General features: G+C 41.6%; 1 protein-coding gene across 1 annotated transcript; it reads right to left on the bottom strand.

Moving 5' to 3' along the window:
• Positions 1–7243: 7243 nt before the first annotated feature.
• nhp2 (NHP2 ribonucleoprotein homolog (yeast)) lies at positions 7244–16098 on the bottom strand. Its single transcript, XM_063057472.1, has 4 exons — positions 15900–16098; positions 14488–14557; positions 7971–8076; positions 7244–7536 (listed from the first exon to the last, which is right to left on the bottom strand). The coding sequence occupies exons 1-4, from the start codon at positions 16051–16053 to the stop codon at positions 7411–7413; spliced, it is 456 nt and encodes a 151-aa protein (XP_062913542.1). The 5' UTR covers positions 16054–16098; the 3' UTR covers positions 7244–7410.
• Between the last annotated feature and the right edge of the window lie 810 nt (positions 16099–16908).

The raw sequence follows: 16908 nt of genomic DNA, 5'->3' as shown, positions 1-16908 counted from the left end.
CACCCATCACAGATTCCCGCTCCTATGGTGACGTGCCACAGAGAAACGCTTCCCCGTAGTGCTGTACACCCCGTTCCGCTCTCTAACAACTCCCGGAAAACGAGTTCTGTTGCACACTGCCACTTTTATCCCTAGAAAACTTCTCCAGCTTTAAATATGCCGTCCATCCCCTTAATTGTATCGATAAACAACGTTATTCTGCGTGAAATATGAATTTTTAAAGTTAATTCCCATTAACTAATGAATATAATTACAATTTGATCTTACTTGGGCCTTCATAATGACGGTGCAATATCCCTCAACTTTTCCAACGCATGAATGTACAAGCATCGCTGAATGCATCAGAGCCATAAAAGTTAGGAACAGACACAGGCCATTTGGCCCATCGAGTCTTTTCTGCCATTCCAGAATGGCTGATTTATTATCCCTCAAACCCCATTCTCCTGCTTACTCCCTATAATCTCTATTAATTAATTACCGCTCAGCTACCCACTTATTTAACCCTTGCCTAAGCACAGGACAATTAGAACGATCAAGTAATCTAGGTCTTTGGACTGTGGGAGGAAACCAGAGCAGTGAGAAAAGGGCATGCCTTGGGTGCAGGAGGTCCTTAATAATGGATGCTGCCTTTCTGAGGCACTGCTCCTTGAAGATGTCCTGTGTACTTTGTAGGCTGGTACCCAAGATGGAGCTGACCAAATTTACAACCCTTTGCAGCTTATTTCGGTCCTGTGCAGTAGCACCCCGCCCCCCCCCCCACCATACCAGACAGTAATGCAGCCTGTCAGAATGCTCTCCATGGTACATCTATAGAAGTTTTTGAGTATATTTGTTGACATGCTAAATCTCTTCAACATCCAAATGAAGTATAGACGCTGTCTTGTCTTCTTTATAACTGCATCAATATGTTGGGACCAGGTTAGGCTCTGTGTCAAGCTACCAAAGATCATGACAAGCTTGGTTTTACCTTAAAACCAGGGCGAACCAAAAGGGTCAGACCAGTTACACTCACAGATCTTGATTTCGCAGATGACATAGTCCTGCTCTCTGACCAGATGAAGGAAGCACAGCAACTACTGACAAAAGTGGAAATTGAATGCAATAAAGTTGGACTTCACCTAAACGCTAAAAAGACAGAGTACATGGCGTTTAACTGCGACAAAGATACTCTCAAGACCGTAGAGAATGATACCATTAAGAAAGTCTTTGACTACAAGTACCTCGGGTCAAGAATGATGAGTTCAGAGAAGGACATAAAGATATGGAAGGTGCTGGCATGGAGGGCTATGGACGACATGAAGGAAATCTGGAAGTCGAACCTGACAAGAGGGCTTAAAAAGTGGATTTTCATAGCAGTCATAGAGTCCATTCTCACGTACGGATGCGAGACGTGGACACTCACCAAGATGATGCAAAAGTCTCTAGATGGTTGCTGTACACGAATGCTCCGGATGGATCTTGACGTGAGTTGGCAACAGCACATGACAAACATTGAGCTCTATGACGACCTCCTGATGCTCACTACTAAAATCGAGGTGAGAAGACTGCAACTAGCGGGGTACTGTCTACACCACCCCGAGCTACCTGCCAGCCTAGTCATCATATGGGAACCCAAGCATGGGAGGATGAACCCTGGGCACCCTCCCAAGACTATGGTCGACATGCTCCTAGAAGACAGCGGCGCAGCTAATGTAGATGAACTGAACACACTGATGAGGGAGAGGGAGAAGTGGAGAGTCCGTCATCGTGCCCGATGCCAGACCCCTAGGCCTGAGTCGACGTAGTAGTAGTAGGTTAGGTCCTCAGTGATCTTGACACCTAGTTACTTGAAGCTGCTCACTCTCCCCACTTCTGATCCCTTTATGAGGATTGGTATGTGTTCCCTTCCTGAAGTCCACAATCAGTTCTTTCATCTTACTGACGTTGAGTCCCACGTTGTTGCTGCAACACCACTCAACTAGTTTCTTCTTTGCTCGTTCTCCCAATCTAAGTACATATGTGGCCACCCGCTTCCTTAACACTGCCTACCCCTGTCTTTGTATCATCTCAAAACTTGGCCATAAAACCATCAATTCTGTCATCCAAATCATTGCCATATAATGTCAAAGAAGCATTTCCAATACCATTCCCTGTGGAACACCACTTGGCACCAGCAGCCAACCAGAGAAGGCCCCCTTTATTCCCACTCTTTGCCTCCTGTTCGTCAGTTGGGCCTGAAGTCAGCTCTTTATTCCTCTCCATTGATGCTGCCTGACCTGCTGAGTTCCTCCAGCATTTTATGCGTGTTACCCTAGATTTCCAACATTTGCAGAATCTTCTGTGTTTATCCCAGCTGATACTGATGGCTTGTGTAGAGTCCTTCTTTTATTTTTGGCAACTGTAGATGAAAAAGCTTCCTACCTTCCATTATTATGGAGTTTACCAAAAATCTACCTTAGTTCTTCTCTCTACAGCAGCATACAGTCAAAACAAGTTCCACATAAGCACATCATCACTATTTGACTTCACTTGTCCACATTGTCAGTCTGCATCTAGAAGTCAATCCTTTATTAGATAGAATTTCCTCATATTAAATAAAAGATTTAAGACACTGGGTCAGAATTTGATGTGAAAATGCAGCAGAGGGAATTAAGTGCAATTAATTGCAAAATTTTCAAGACAACTTTTAGATAAATCTCTCACCTCTCTTAACACAACTACAGCAGTGAAGATCTCTGCTACACCTGATGACCCTGTGATCTCCATCTCAGAGGCCGATGTTAGACTGTCTTTAAAGAGAGTGAACCCTCGCAAGGCGGAAGGTTCCGATGGAGTACCTGGTAAGGCTCTGAAAACCTGTGCCAACCAACTAGCAGGACATTTTCAACCTCTCTCTGCTACGGGCGGAAGTTCCCACTTGCTTCAAAAAGGCAACAATTATACCAGTGCCTAAGAAAAATAATGTGGGCTGTCTTAATGACTAACACCCAGTAGCACTCACATCGACAGAGCTGAAATGCTTTGAGAGATTGGTCATGGCTAGACTGAACCTCCTGCCTCAGCAAGGACCTGGACCCATTGCAATTTGCCTATCGCCATCAAAGGTCAACCGGCAGACACAATCTCAATGGCTCTCCACACGGCTTTAGACCACCTGGACAACACAAACACCTATGTCAGAATGCTGTTCATCAACTATAGCTCAACTTTAATACCACCATTCCCACAATCCTGATTGAGAAGTTGCAGAACTTGGGCCTCTGCGATTGGATCCTTGACTTCCTAACCGGAAGACCACAACCTGTGCAGATTGGTGATAACATATCCTCCTCGCTGACGATCCAACACTGGCGCACCTCAGGGGTGTGTGCTTAGCCCACTGATCTACTCTCTATATATACATGACTGTGTGGCTAGGCATAGCTCAAATACCATCTATAAATTTGCTGACGATACAACCATTGTTGGTAGAATCTCAGATGGTGATGAAGAGGCATACAGGAGTGAGATATGACAACCAGTGCAGTGGTGCCACAGCAACAACCTGGCACTCAATGTCAGTAAGATGAAAGAGCTGATTGTGAACTTCAGGAAGGGTAAGACGAAGGAACAAATACCAATCATCATAGAGGGATCAGAAGTGGAGAGAGTGAGCAGCTTCAAGTTCCTGCTGTCAAGATCTCTGAGGATCTAACCTGGTCCCAACGTATTAATGCAGTGAAAAAGAAGGCAAGACACCAGCTATACTTCATTAGGAGTTTGAAGAGATTTAGTATGTCAACAAATACACTCAAAAACTTCTATGGTTGTACCATGGAGAGCATTCTGACAGGCTGCATCACTGTCTGGTATGGTGGCGGTGGTGGCTACTGCACAGGACCAAAAGAAGCTGCATAAGGTTGTAAATCTAGTACCCAGGGCATCTTTAGGGAGCGGTGTCTTAGAAAGACAGCGTCCATTATTGAAGTTCTCCAGCACCCAGGGCATGCCCTTTTCTCACTGTTACCATCAGGTAGGAGGTACAGAAGCCTGAAGGCACACACTCAAGTGATTCAGGAACAGCTTCTTCCCTCTGCCATCCGATTCCTAAATGGACATTGAAGCTTTGGACACTTCCCTATGTCAAACCCACATAGTACCCTTTGGCTGAAACTGTTATATCCTGTACAATACAAGCTGTTGATGTCTCACTCCCAATACACATTAACACAGAACAGCATAGGAACTGGCCCACAATGCCCGTTTCTGCGTTTCTGTCTGCACATAGTCTACATCCTTCCATGTCTACTCCAGTCTGTCTAAATGCCTCTTAAACATCACTATCATGTTTCCACCATCTTCTGTGGCACCATGTTTCAGGCACATCATTCTCCGCATAAACAAAAAAAATGCTTCCTAAATCTGTGGGTCAATGTCCTCGTTGCATTTCATGGGGGGGGGGGCAGATGTTCTTGTGTTTGTGCGGAGGAAGGGGGATTCAGGGGTCAATGATCATATCGCCGTTATTTTTTGAGCAAGGGACTATGGATTTACTGTTTCTCTCTGAACTGACTTCCATTGTTCTTTTAGGTTTCGTGGCTATCTGGAGAAGCATCTGAGTTGTATACTGCATACATACTTCGATAATAAATGAACCTCTGAAATCGCCTTTAAACATTTCCCCTTACCTTGAACCCACACCCTTGCGTATTTGGCATTTCCACTCCGGGTAGAAATGTATCTCTGTATCTCATACTTTTATGACCTTTTTATTGGGTTACCCCAGTCTTTTCCTCCAGGAAGCAATCCAAGTTTGTCCAACATCTCCTTATAGCTAATATTCCAGACAATATCCTGGTGAACCTCTTCCACATCCTTCTTGTAATTCTGATAACCAGAACTGCACACTATGTTCCAAATGCGGACTACCCAAAGTTTTATACAACTGCCTCGTAACTTCCTGCCGAATGAAGGCAAATATGCCATACACCTTTACCATATGAACTGTGTTGTCACAATCAGGGAGCTATGGACGTGCGCTCCAAAATTCCTCTGGAATTAGTACAGTATATTTTCATTGATTTGACCTTCACCTCACTCTGGTCCAGAATAAACTCCGCCTGTCATCCGTTGACATTTCCAAATGGTTCATATCCTGCTAAATCTTTGGACAAATTTCCACACTATCAACAACTCCACTAATTTTTATATCATAGACAAATATGCCTATGTCAAATAATATGTATAAAACAGAGGAGCCGGTAAAGTGCTGAAACAACCAACAGTACAGGCCCTTTGGCCACAATGTTCTGCCATCCCCTTAACCAAGATGAATCTAACTCTTCCCTCCCACATAGCCCTCCATTTTTCTTTCATCTACGTGCCTACTGGGTTTTTTTAAATGCCCCTGATGTATCTACCTCTACCATCACCACTGACAGCACATTCTACACACCTACCAATCTGTTTTAAAAAATTGCCTCTGACATCCCCACCTCCCCATACTTTCCTCACAACACCTTAAAGTTGTGCCCCCTTGTAATAACTATTTCCATCATGTGAAAAAGTCTGGCTGTCCACTCAATCATCTTGTACATCTCTATCAAATCACCTTCACTCCAAAGAGAAAAGCCCTAGCTCACTCAAACTATCCTTGCAAGACAAGCTTTCTAATCCAGGCATCATCCTGGTATATCTCTTGGGCATCTTCTCTAAAGTTTCCACATCATCCCTATAATAAGGTGACCAGAAATGAATGCAATACTCCAAGTGTTGTCTCACCAGTTTTATAAAGCAACATTGTCTTGCAGCTTCTGAACTCAATCACAACTAATGAAGGTCCACACACCATATGCCTTCCTAACCACTCTCAATTTGAACAAGATCCCTCTGTTCCTCCATACTGTTAAGAATCCTGCAATTAACCCTGTATTCTGCCTTTGTTTAATCTTACAAACTTCACACTTTTTTGGATTGAATTCCATCTGCCACTTCTCAGACCAGTTCTACATCCTATCAATGCCCCGTTGTAACCCAAAACAACGTTTTACACTATCGAATCACCAATATCTTACTGTGATCTGCAAACTTACAAACCCACTCTTTCACTTCCTCATCCAAGTCATTTATAAAAATCACGGTCAGGGGTTCCAGACAGGTCCCCGTGGAACACCACTGGTCACCGACCTCCAGGGAGAATATACTCAATCTACCACCCTCTGCCTTCCATGGGCAAGCCAATTCTGAATATATGCAGCCACGTTTCCCTGGATCCCATGTTGCCTAATTTTCTGAATGAGCCTACCATGGGAACATCAAATACCCTTCTAAAACCCATATACACCACATCCACTGCTCTGCCTTCATCGCACATCAATGAATTCCATCTGCCTCAGTTTTCTGGATTAGCCTACATGAAGGATTTTGTCAAAAACTTTCCTGAGGACCAAGTATGCAACATCCACTGCCCTTCCTTCAATCACGTACATCAACTCCTCAAACAACTTAAGTTTGTAAAACATGAACTCCTCTGCACAAAACCACATTAGCTATCCCTAATAAATATATGGTTTCCCAGACACAAGTCAATCCTATCCCTAATAATTTTCTCCAATAATTTTCTACTACTTACATTAGGCTCACATGCCAATAATTTCTTGGTTTGTCTTTACTGCCCTTCTTAACCAGAGGAACATTTCCAAGGAATAAAAGTTACTTACAGAATGTAGCTTACACTAAATAAAATAAACCAATGAACCATTTGTTTACATAAATATTTGTTCTCATTTTCTTTTAGTGAAGATTTTCACAAACTTCATACCCAAGATTAATTGCCACAGACGTTATTTTATTCACTAATCGTTCTGCTGCTATTCCAATAAGAAATAGGGATTATTGCTAAGTGCAATGTGTTCACTTCACCCAATGGTACTAAAAAATACAGGACTTGCTCTGAAACTGGCAACAAATAAAGTCAAGCTATAGTTTTTAAAGAGGAACAAGTTAACTATAACACAACGAATCTGATGATTGCTTCAGGGCCCCTCTTTCCATCATTGCAACTTCTTTAAATGAATACTTGTAGTATGATGGTACTGAAGAACTATTAGATCTCCATCCTGTTGCCTGTCTTAATTAATGTGGAGACCTGATTATTAAATCAATTGTAGTTGTAATGGTAATCAGGAGGGCAGCTCAATCTCATCCTATTGTAGACCTAATCCAAAAAAAGACCCCTGAATGTTTGAATTGAATTAGTATCATCTCAAATTCAGCAAAGGTAGAAATCAATAAAAGCACATCAATTTATTTGCTGCACATTTCTTTTAAGTCAGCATAATTAAAAAAGAAAAAAGGGATTTGTACAAATTCTTCTGATGCACTGTTTATCACAATGCATACAATACCAATGCAGTTAGTTGAGAAGGGCTGTAATATTGTTGAAACATTTCTTCATACAGGACGGGGCAGTGCTTGCACCTCATTTAAACACTCAGTGTAAGAGTCCTTATAATCGTCGTGAAGTTTGATCAGTATTACACACGTTGGTCGTTTGGTTCCAGCAGCAGCTCCCAAATCCTACACAAAAGCACAAATATTATTTAAACTTAATGACCCAGTCACTCATGTAAACTTAACAGCAAAACACTGACTACACGATCTGATAATCAGAATTGTGCTGCAATGGACAGAGGAAAAAATTAAGTTTTTCCAACAATAATTTGCATTTCAATTTCCTTCAATAGTTTTTTATTTTTATATGTTTAGCATTCATACAAGCTTAATGTGTATGGAATGACACAAGTTACATGGAACACCAAACAGTTTCACCCAATGAAATTTTTTACTTCAGTCTTTCCACAGTTGCTCCATTTTCTTTGTTAAATTTGTCAAATCTGGACTAAGACTGTTTTTCCATAATCATTATCCAGTCATCTGCAAGGTTTTCTTCATATTCGCTTGCAGAAAATATCATCATGCCTTTATACTATGGAGAGAAAAGTAATCCTTACCACTTTAGAAGGAATGTAGGCATAGGGAAGGTTATTATCTTCACACAAAACTGGAAGGTGGCTGTAAACATCAATTGGCATTGTATCACCAGCCAAAACAACTATCCTGCAACAAAAACACAACTTATAAGGAGAATGCCGCAAAAAAGTGGGATAATTATGTTTCCTCAAAATGACATTTAAATTTATGCGGCTTAGCTAGATTTTTGTTTAATTAATAGGTCAGTACATCCATTAGGCACATACAAACTCTGCACTTCATAGAAGTTAAATTATACCTACAGCTACAATATAATCATAAAAATTACCAGTGAAATAGATGAAAGAAGATTTTGCAAGCAAGAACAGCCCCTCAATATTCCTCTTGGGGAAGTTTATAACTGATGATTAGGAACACTGAATTTTTGAATTGTTCTCAGCGTTCCTTTCCCACCTCCAACTGTCCACCAGGCTCTTTTCCTGTGTTCAACTTTTCTATCCTCCCTCACTCACCTTTGTTACTCACAACTCACTACTCTCCCCCACCAGCTTAATTCTATCACCCACACACTTATCTACCATATGTTTCTCACAAAAAATGCTGGTGAACGCAGCAGGCCAGGCAGCATCTATAGGAAGAGGTACAGTCGACATTTCGGGCCGAGACCCTTTGTCAGTCCTGGCCTGCTGCGTTCACCAGCATTTTTTGTGTTGCTTGAATTTCCAGCAGCTGCAGGTTTCCTCATGTTACCATATGTTTCTTCTCTTTTCCTAACCCTTTCTCCCTTCCCATAGCTTCGTCTATCCATCATCTTTCACCTACCAGCCAGCCTCACTCCTTCCTCTCACCTCCATAAAGGCATCACTCTCGGGCTCTACACTCTGTCCTGCTGGACGATCCTGATCTGAAATGTTGACCATCCCTTTGCCTCCACAAATACTGCTCGACTTACTGAGTTTATCCAGCAGTTTAAGTTTTGGTCCAGATTCCAGCATCAGTAGTTGCTTTTGTCTCACTACTTGAACCAGTTCCTTCAGTTGAGTTTCTTATGGTAATTTAAAGCTAATTAATGGAAAAGTTCAGACCCATTGAAAGCTGCTCTTGCCCTGTGTGGGAAATCCTGAGCACTTTCAGTCCCCTTTAAAGACTTTATGCGCAGGAATTCTTTACAGCTACAGTTACAGATTAACAATGTTATGAAGCTGAAGCTGACAATTAATTCACTGCAGAGCATCAGCAATACTTGAACTGGGAGACAGGTTGGAAGTAATGAGAGAAAGCAAGCAAAACTGGAAGGCAGAGAAAAGAAGGGTGAGGGACAAATAGGACCATAGTGTAAAAAAAGCTAGGAGAGTTAATAATGTAAAAGTGTGCCTTAATGTGCATAGCACTTGCAATAAAGATGGTATATTAACAATACAACTACTATGGAGAGATAGCTGCATGGTGAACATCAATGGGAATCAAACTTTCAGGAAGTTTTTCAGTATTCAGGAGTATGGGATAACATGAAAGATGGGTCAATGGGATTTTGTTTTCATTTGTAAAAACAAAATCAATGCAATGGTGAGGTTTGCAAACCATGACGTAGAATCTGTATGGGTAGCACTAGAAAAAACACCAAGAGACAGAAGATATCGGCAGGACTTGTCTTACAGGATTCGAAGAGTAATGGTTATCTAGAAGTGAAATTAAACCGTAAGTCAAAGATGCTTGAAATAAGGATACAAGTGTATTCGGGGCCAGTTTTAATCTATTACACTGTGGGGGAGGAACCCATGGAGTGCGTATGTGATAATTTTTCTGACCAATGCATTGAGGAACAAGAAGAAACAGGTTGTCACAGACTGGGTATAGCCAATGAGAACAGAATAATGAACAATCTTGTTGCACGTGGTCCTTAGGAGGACTGCCTATAACACAACAATTACTCAAAAAGATAAAAAGATAAAAAAGATAGAAGTGGTAGTTATCATTATCTAGGGTCCTGAATTTCAATAAAGGAAACTACTGGGGTATAGGTTGCAAAGTGGCTACGAAAGAATTGAGATTGATAGAACAATTAGGTTGATGGTGAATAGGCAATATATAATATTTAAAGGTGGTAGTATTAGAGCATAGTACTGCACAGTACACACCCTTCAGCCCACAAAGTTGTGCCAATCTTTTATTCAACGATCAATCTAACACCTCCACCCCACAAAGCCCCTATACAGGTTTCCCCCACCATCCGAAGGTAGTGCGTTCCAATGAAACGGTTCATAAGCCGAAATGTCGTAAAGTGAAGAAGCAATTACCATTTATTACTATGGGAAAAATTTTTGAGCGTTTCCAGACCCAAAAAATAACCTACCAAATCATGCCAAATAACACATAAAACCTAAAATAACAGTAACATATAGTAAAAGCAGGAATGGTATGATAAATACACAGCCTATATAAAGTAGAAATACTTTTTGCAATCATTGAAGTACTGTCTAGCGCAGCAAAAATCTCACGCATGTGCTCTCGGCAGAAGCACTCTCTCCAGTAACCTTTAAGCTATGAGGCTGCCAAATCGTACCAAATAACAAATCATACTAAATAACACAAAAATACACAGCCCATATAAAGTAGAAATACTTTTTGCAATCACTGAAGCACAGTTCAGTGCAGCGAAAATCTCACACATGCGCTGTCGGCACAGGTGCTGTTGGCAGAAGCACTCTCTCCAGTAACCTTTAAGCTATGAGGCTGACAAATCATACCAAATAACAAATCATACTAAATCACACAAAAATACACAACCGATATAAAGTAGAAATAATATATGTACAGTGTAGTTTCACTTACAGGAATCAGGATGGTGTGTTAGGCTGAGTCATCAGAAATTGGGGTGGTGGGAGGTAGAGGAGACTGGAGTGTCATCTCATCACAGTCTATTTCCAATAGGGCAGCCAGATCATCTTCTTCTATGTCTGCCTGCCTTGATGTCGAAGGTCGAGGTTCGTCGTCTGCTGGGGCTGATGTGCAAGGCTTGAAAAACGACAGTATACTTGGCTGCTGAGCCTCGCGCATTTTTAGATCTTAGAGTTCTTTGTAAGCACTCAAAACATCCTGCAAATCTGTCCTAAACCTACATGCCCTTTCAAAATTAAAGTCATACTTTTCTGCAATCACTGCAGCGCTGTCAATCACAGCAAAAATCTCACGCAACTGCTTCACGTTCAGTCCCTGAACTACTTCATTTTCGCTGCTGCGTTCGGTTTCGATTGTTATCCTTTCCTCTTGCAATTGCATCAGCTCTTCATCTGTCAATTCTTGGTCATGGGATGCCAAAACCTCTTCAACATCATCTTCGTCAGCTTCCACAAACCCAGCCTCCTTAGCCAAGCTCACTATTGTCGTATTTATTGTTGATGGTTCGAAGCCTTTAAAATTGTTCACTGCTTCGGGACATAGTTTCCTCCAAACGCCATTTCTCATCGAGACTGTTAGCCTATCGAGAGCATCTCCAATGTTGGCGATTGCCAGTTTTATATTGTAGTCTTTCCAGATCTCTCGCAAAGTTGCTTCGGAGTTGCCCTCTCTGTCAATAGCACTTACAATAAAACACATCACATTTTGCGTATAGTAAGCCTTAATGGTGGCTATTAGGCCTTGGTCACACGGCTGCAGCAACAATGTCGTATTCGGCAGTAAGAACGTAACACGAATGTTACTGCCATACTTGGTAATGGCAGATGGATGAGCAGCACAATTATCGACAATCACAAGACACCTATTATCGAGGTTATTTTCTCTACAGTATTTTTCAACGAAAGGACTAACGTATCTGCTCATGTACTCAGAAAAAAGCACTTGGGTGTTCCAACTGCTTGGATGTGAACAGAACACAATAGGAAGTGTTTTCTTACCAACGCCTTTAAGTGCCCTCGGATTTTCTGAATGGTACACTAGTAGAGACTTAGTGGCGTTAATAATAGGCGTTAGGGTAAACCTGTCCTTCGATGCCTTGTGTCCCTTAGCCTGCTTTTCTTCTTTTATGAAATAAATGTCTTAATCGGCAATTTTTTCCAATAAATTGCAGTTTCGTCACAGTTAAACACTTGCTTATACAAATAACCACCTTCTGTAATTATTTTCTTCAGTTCTGCTGGGAACCTTTCAGCAGCTTCAGTTACCAGCCGAAGCACTCTCTCTGGTAAACGTTAAGCTATGAAGCTGCCCTCGCCTCAGAAACCGATCAAACCACCCGTGACTACCTTTAAATTCCACTTTCGCAATACTTTCATCACCATCGGCCAGTGCTTTCTGTTTCAGCTTATTAAAAAGATTGACTAATTTCTCCTTAAGTATAAGATAACTTAAAGGAACACCACGTTTTGTACACCCATCAATCCACTCAAGCAATAGACTTTCCATTTTATCCATTACTGGATGCCGACTAAGAGAGACCATTTTGCTACGAGCAGAACCAACAGTAACATCGGCAGCTTTCAAGATTTTTTCTCTCTGAGCGTAAATAGTGCGAATGGTGGATGCAGGCAAGTTCAACGCGCGGACAATGTCCTTACTTCGTTCACCACGTTCGAAATGCTTAATTATATCTAGTTTTACGCTAAGTGTAACACCCTTATGAGCTCTTTTAGGCTTTTCCGATACCTTAGAACTCATCTCGCTAACGGATGCACTAAATCGAGATAAAGCACGTGTTTAAGCAATGGCGGCTAGAATGCAGTTCCGGGGGAGGAGGTCGGCTGCTCGGGGCGCGCGCTGCTTTTTTTTTTCGTATGCCACCATTTTTTCGCACGCCGCCATTTTTCACGCTCTGTTTTTCTCGTAACAGTGAAAAAACCTTCTGTTAGCGAAAACAGGGTACTAATGCAGGTCTTTCGTAACAGTGAGGTTTCATAAAGCGAAAAGCGGGGGACACCTGTATTACTTTTATCCAATTGCCTATGCAAGAGAGTCTTGCATGTCCCTAATACGCCTGCCTCTACCACCATCTCTGAAAGCACACTCTTTCAGTAAGAAAGCTGACTTCTGACATCCCCATTTCCCCCAATCACCCTATATTTATGTCCCCCCCCCACCTTTTTTCCACCCTGGGAAAAAAAGTCTCTGGCTGTCCACTCTTATCTATGTCTCTTTATCTTGTAGATCTCTATCAAGTCATCATTCATCAACTTCACTCAACCTATCCCCATAAAATATGCTCTACAATCCAGGCAGCATCTTGGTAAATCTCTTCTGCACCCCCTCTAAAGTTTCCACATCCTTCCTGAGGGGACTAGAAATGAACACAATGCTCCAAGTGTGGTCTAACCAGTTTTATGGAGCTGCAACATTACCACGTGGCTCTTGAACTCAGTCTCACAACTAATGAAGGCCAACATACCATGTGCCTTCTAAACAACCATATCAACTTGTGTGGCAACTCTGTGGGATCCATGGACCTCACACTTCTCCAGACTGAACTCCAAATGCCACTTCTCAGGCCAGCTCTACATCCTATCAATGTCCCGTTGTAACCTACAATCTTGTACACTACCCACAAATTCACCAATGTATCATCTGTAAATTACTAACCCACCCTTCCAAGTAATTTACAAACATCACAAAGAGCAAGGGTCCAAGAGTAGATCCCTGCAGAACACCAGTGGTCACTGACCTCTAATAGAATGTGTTCCATCTCCTACCACCCTCTGTGGGCAAGCCAATTCCGAATCTACGCAGCCGACTGTCCCTGGACCCCATGCCTCCCGACTTTATGAATGAGCTTACCATGGTAAACATTGTCAAACTCTTTACTAAAATCCATGTATACCACATCACTGCTCTACCTTCACTAGATCCAAAGAAGAGGCACATCAAACTGTCAGAGGGAAAAAAAATGAACAGCAGGCCCAGGGATTAAAGTCGGGTTAGAATTCAGCAAAGGAGATAAAAAAATTGAATATAAGGGAGAAGTCTCAAAACAGTCAACAACTCCACCTACTAATCACCCCACTACTTTATCATTTCCTGTTGGTCACCTTATGTACAGACACTCCTGTACCTAGTGTCTCTTTATGCATAAACAGTCAATGTATCTAAGCTATCTTATGTATTTATATTTATTGTATGTTTTATTATCATGTTCTTTTTCTTTTTTTTTGTGCTGCATCGGATCTGAAGTAACAATTATTTGGTTCTGCTGTACACCTGTGTGCTGGAAATGATATTGAACAATCTTGAATGTGTATGACAGTAAGCTAGAGGCATAAAACCTGACAATAAAAGCCTCATAAATATATGAAGACTAATTACATCTACTGTCAGAGACTGGAAATTATAATTGGTAATTTAAAAATGGCAGAACAATTAAACACACACTTATTGTCTTCTCAAAGAAGGACACGATCTCCCATATATGTTAGTGAATCAAAGAGGGAGGAGCAGAAGGAAATCAGCAACAATAAAGAAATATTGCTATTTAAAGGTCAACGAATTAAAGGTTGACAAATCCCAAGCGACCAAGAAAGATGCATTAATGAATGGGTTCTTCATTCTCACCCTTTTTCACCCTTGTTGATGAATTTCTGAACTTCCTTCACTCCTCGGCGTATCTGCTTCACTTTCACAGCTAACAATGAAAGAGTGAAAATGACTGGAATTAGATGTAGCTAAAGATGCTGGCATGTCCAAGAAATTCACAACAGTACTTCTTTCTCCTTTTGTTTCCTATGCCTTGGAATGGAGTTGGACTGACAACTCATTACATTAGTTCAGAAGTTACTTTTCTTTCAACAGATAGAATACTCAAGCAGTATGAATGTCAATTACTTCTTAAAAGTTAAGTTTGAAAGACTTCTGGTCAGACTAACTGATGTTGCTACATCTTAATTTGATTAAGATGCAGAAAGAAACATTACAAATTATCAATGACATACGTTAGATATTTATTGCCACTATGCAATTGTGTGTTAACCCTATTTCAATTTCTGAATTATTCTTTTATATTGTAGAGCATTCTTAATAGACTCATAGGTGTCTGATTTGAGAATATTAAGGCACACTTTCAAAGCATGTATATATATATATATATATATATATATATATATATAAATTTACTTAAAAATCAGACCAACAAGACAGATTCAACAGGAACATCATATATCAGATCTAAAACGCATTGAAAATTGAAGTGTAGCCAATTTCTATTCTTAACTCCACCAGTACAATAACTCCTTCTTCTATCCCATACACTTTGTCACAGTCCCCACAACCCTCAGCAGGTAACAACTGACTCCACTCTTCAACTGACATCCCTTGCCACATACCCTTCTCAGCAAACATCTCCAACCACTTAACCTTGATTCAGATAGCAGATCCCTCCCATTGCACCCCACACTGCAAACCCTCATCTCATTCCTCAGCAGTTCCCAGTCGTGCACCTTCTGACTCCACAGCAATCATTCCTCAGAAATCCCTCACCCTGACAAGTCGCTCAGCCGTCTCCCTCCCTGGTACCTTCACTCCTCAGCCCTCCTCATCCAAGACACATTTACTCCTCAGCCCTCTACCCAACCCCTGCACTCGCATTCCTCACTGTTACTCCTCAAACCGTCAATCCCTATACCCTCACACCTATGAGCTTCAATCATTGATTCCTCACTCTCAGCTCACACTCACCTTCTCATTCTTCAGCCTTCCAATTACAGCACCCGCAGTTTCCCTCACTCGTCAGGGTCCCAGTAACGGTACTTTTCAGAGCCTCAAAACCACCCCGGCCTCCTCAATCTTCACCCACATCATCCAGCGCCCCCTCACTCCTCAGACCCCATCACCAATACCCTCAAATCTCGCTACCACCCAAACTCCTCACCCACATTCCCTTCCAATCCCGCTCCCCTCACTTCTCAACTCTTTTTACCCTATTCATCCACACCCCTCCTCAGCCTCAGCCACCCCTCCCGGATCTTCACCTTTCTTCACACATTTGTAAAGCCTCTTGGTCAGCTTCCTCGATGCCAGCGGCTGGGCAACTGCATTTACATTCGCCACTAATTCCTCGTAAGTTTTCTCGGGTTCTGGCTCGATTGTGTCGTCCAGTTTCTCCTTTATTTTCGGAGACTTCATTCCGCTCACTTCCCAGCTCCGAACTGGTCACCACATGCTAACTGGGCGGTGACATCCGGTTTTACAAGTAGAGAAAGGCGTGGTGTTATTCGGCCACTCACACGTCAATTAGCGGGAGGAAGTGGCGTAATATAAAGCAAGCTGGTAGTATTGAGCCTGGGAGCTGGATGCGTTTCTCTTTTAATCTGGGTCTTCTGTGCCAATGGTGTTGTTACATCTCTATTCTCGTATTCCCATGTCCCTGAATTCTCTTGGAATTCAAAAGTCTATTATATTAGTTTTTCTAACCATTTGTTTCAAATGGGTGAGTAGTTACAACAGTGAAAGGATATGATCAGTTATTGCAACATTTAATAACTCCTTATTTAAATCGTCTTCAAGAACGATGCAATGTGCCACCAGATCGACAATCAATCCTGAGCTGTAGTTTTGCATAAAACCAGATGATATATACGAATCACGAAGGCTCCTGAGAAAGTGCCCCAAGATGCAGCAATCAGTGTTCAATACAGACAAGCTTCTCTTATTAAACATGCCTATAGTACTTAGATTAACACCAAGCATGCTCAATAAGGAAAGTAAACTCGTCTCGGTGCACAATTCCAGCACAATCGTTATTAAAGTTAATAATTGCCTGTAAGCGTGAAGAGCTGGTGTACGTGTAAGAAATGGCTGGAACAAATAACCAAGGTGCCAAATGACGTCCCTTTGGATCATATATTTCCTAATCATTAAAAAACGATTAAATTAGATTAATCTGATCGATTTGCCACTTTGATATGATGAGGATATAGAAATGTGTGAGAAAAGCAAAGAAATAAACTATTCTGCAAAATGGAATCATTAAATTTTATT

The sequence above is a fragment of the Mobula hypostoma genome, chromosome 9 (genome assembly GCF_963921235.1).
Source record: "Mobula hypostoma chromosome 9, sMobHyp1.1, whole genome shotgun sequence".
Taxonomy (NCBI): Eukaryota; Metazoa; Chordata; class Chondrichthyes; order Myliobatiformes; family Myliobatidae; genus Mobula; species Mobula hypostoma.
This window is presented reverse-complemented; position numbering and strand designations above follow the sequence as displayed.